The sequence below is a fragment of the Trypanosoma grayi genome, assembly GCF_000691245.1.
Source record: "Trypanosoma grayi strain ANR4 Tgr_1531_V1, whole genome shotgun sequence".
In the NCBI taxonomy this organism is placed as follows: domain Eukaryota; phylum Euglenozoa; class Kinetoplastea; order Trypanosomatida; family Trypanosomatidae; genus Trypanosoma; species Trypanosoma grayi.
The window spans coordinates 1-2,934 of record NW_008827149.1 but is presented as its reverse complement, the minus strand read 5'-3'; the positions used below and the strand labels follow the sequence as shown (position 1 = coordinate 2,934).

General features: G+C 61.2%; 1 protein-coding gene across 1 annotated transcript; it reads right to left on the bottom strand.

Moving 5' to 3' along the window:
* Positions 1-1,023: 1,023 nt before the first annotated feature.
* On the bottom strand, positions 1,024-2,469 carry DQ04_15311000 (putative nucleolar protein; the record flags this gene model as incomplete). The annotated part of the gene is made up of 1 exon (XM_009317295.1): positions 1,024-2,469. One exon carries the CDS (start codon positions 2,467-2,469, stop codon positions 1,024-1,026), a length of 1,446 nt encoding a protein of 481 aa, XP_009315570.1.
* Positions 2,470-2,934: the final 465 nt, after the last annotated feature.

Below are 2,934 nucleotides of genomic sequence, written 5' to 3'. Positions count from 1 at the left end.
GTGTGTGTGTGTGTGTGTGTTAAGGAGAGACTGATGTACACGCACAGAGCTGGAGAGAGAAAGAGAGAGAGACGGGGGACGGGGGGTAGTGTGCTTGAGCAAGCGAATACACCTCCTGATTCAGGCTGAGGGGCGAGGAGAGTAAGTGAGGGAACGAAAGTGGGAATGCGCATATATCTGCGGGGGGCGGGCAGGTGCAGCCGCGTCGGGTTGTCGCCCACGCCGGAGTAACAACAGGAAGCACGCACCACGGCCTCGCACTGGTGAGTTCCCAGCCCGCCGTGGCACCCGCATAGACCGAGCGTGCGCCCGCCTCCACTGCCCGTGGAGTACACATTCCGTGTGCGTGTTGTTGTCGCGGCGGCCCTTGTGCTCGTGTCTACCGCAGACCCTTCTTCAAAAGACAACAAGAACGAGGAGCGAGAGAGAGAGAGAGAGAGAGAGCAAGGACATGAAGCTCACAGCAGCGGAGAAGAAGGACGGAAATGAACGAGGAATGGGAGCAGTCGGACGCAGCCGCCATTAACAAAAGCCGCATAGGAGGCAGCAACAGCAGCCCCCCACTACTTGGCCGTCTTTCACTTATTCGTGTGTGTGCCTGTTGTGGTGTTACTGTTAGGTTAGATGCACGACAGGAATTCTGTTTGCTTTTCTTTTCTTTGCCTCTCTCACGCTATTCTTCTCTTTGTGTTATTTTTGTTTCTGTTTTTTTTTTGTTTGGTTGTTGTTGTTGTTTTTTGTTTTTCCTCCTCTTTGCCTCGTTTCTCTTCTCTCCCGCTTTGCCTCGCCCTCACGCGCACACGCCCCGCTCTTCCTCCGCCTCCGCCCCCGCCGCCCTGACGGCGGCCCATCGGGGGCGGAAGAAGCGGAAACAAAAGAGTAAACTACGGGAAGGGACCAGCGGCGACGCCCCAGCGACACGCAGCAGCAGCAGCGCGAATGTGGCGAAGGAGACCCTGCGGAAGGCACGAACATTACACACGCACCGAGGGAGGGAGGGAGGTCCTCGCTGCCGCCTGCCGCTTAGTCCGACTCCTGCGCCACTACCTCGCGACGCGCGTGCTTCTTCCGCGGCATCTCCTCCTCATCCTCCTCGTCACTCGTCTTCGCAGCACGCTGCTTCTTGGCGCGCTTGCGGACGATCTTCTGGTACTGCTCGAGTGCCTCTGCCATGGCGGCGGCGTTCGACGGGGGCTTGTTGCCCGTGTCGAAGAAGTTAAGCCGCGCCTCCACCTGCTCGCGCAGCTTCTCACCAAAGACCGGCGGCGGCGCGTCCATGAAGCAGTCGATGCGGCACGCGAGGGCGGCCTTATTGGCGAGGTAGCGCGAGATCTTCCCCCGGTGCTCCTTCGCCGCGCGCTGGATGAAGGTGGAGTGGAAGATGAGGCCGTACTTGGGCGTGTTGCCCTTGCGCTTCTTGAGCGCGCGGAAGAGCGCCTTCTCTGCGCCGAGGATCTGGATGGTGCTAGCGGGCGCCTTGGCGAGGTTTGTGAGCGAGCCCGCCTTGGAGATGAGCTTCGCGCCGATGCTCTGCCCCATCAGCTCGGTGAGGTTCGGCGCCACGAGCATCATCTTGTCGATGAGGTACTGCTGCAGCGACTCGCGGTACGCGCCGAGCGAGACGACGCGCTCCGTGAATGTGCGGATGTTCGCCCAGTCGACCTCCGCCATGTCGCCGCCCATCGACGTGACGGCCTTCTCGTACACCCGTGCCGCGAGCGCCTCGTCGCCGTCGAGGATGTCCGCGATCTGCTGCGTCACCTCCTCGGCGTCGCGCTCCTCGAGCGTGGCGCGGCTGCCGATGAGCAGCACGACCTTAGAGTACTTGAGCGGCTCCGGCACCTCGCGCGCGAGCTCCGGGAAGTGCCATCCGTACCACTCCTTCACGCGCATCCCCAGCAGATTGACGCCCTTGTCCATGTGCTCCGCGAGCGCGGAGGACTGGATGATCATGTTGTCGCTGCGGTGCACGTTGAACTTCACCTTGTTGCGCGAGAAGGCATGTCCGAGACCGCACTGCGCGCGCGCCACGTCACCGTCCTTGTGCTCCGGCAGAAGCTTCTCCGCGTGCGTGCGGAGGCAGCGGCTCAGCTCCGCCACGTTCTCGTTGCACACCACCGGCAGCTTGAGCTCGTCGTGGATCGCGCTGCCGAGTTTCGGGTCGCACACGCCCAGCTCCCAGTTCGCGCCGTCCCGCTTCGCCGCCTTCTTGGCAAGCACGGAGGTGAGGAAGTTGTGCAGGAACGGGCTCACGAGCGACTCGCTGATGCACACCGCGTCTTCGAGTGCGTTCTCCGGCGACTGGAACGGCGCGAAGGACATGAGCTTCACCCACGGCGAGAATGTGGCAAACGTCTGCAGGTCCTTCTGCAGCGCTACGTCACCGGCGCCGACCTCCTCGGTCGTGAGGACCTTGTAGAGGGCGTAGCCGGTGGGCGCCTCGTAGAGAATGTAGAGCATCTTCGACATGCTGTCCGTCTGTCTGCGTTGGGGTCTGTGTCTGCGTGTGTGTGTGTNGGTGGGCGCCTCGTAGAGAATGTAGAGCATCTTCGACATGCTGTCCGTCTGTCTGCGTTGGGGTCTGTGTCTGCGTGTGTGTGTGTACACTGGCGCTTCTTTCTTTTCTTCCTTCTGCAGCTGCTTTTGTGTGGTTGTTTGTGTCGCAGTGTGGCGACGGGGGCGACAACGGCAAGGAGAGCAATAAGAGCAACAAGCAGGGGATGTGAGGGCACCCAGTTGCGAAGGAGCAGGCGGGCAGTGCAGGCAGCCAAGCAGAGTTAAGCAGGAGGATGAGGAAGAGAACGAGGTGGAGAACGAAAGGGGGTCCGACTGGCACAACGCCACCCTACTGGGCCTTAATGGAGCGGGCGCCACATACGCCATGACAACAGCTGCTGCTGCCTTCACATACACACACACACACACACACACACA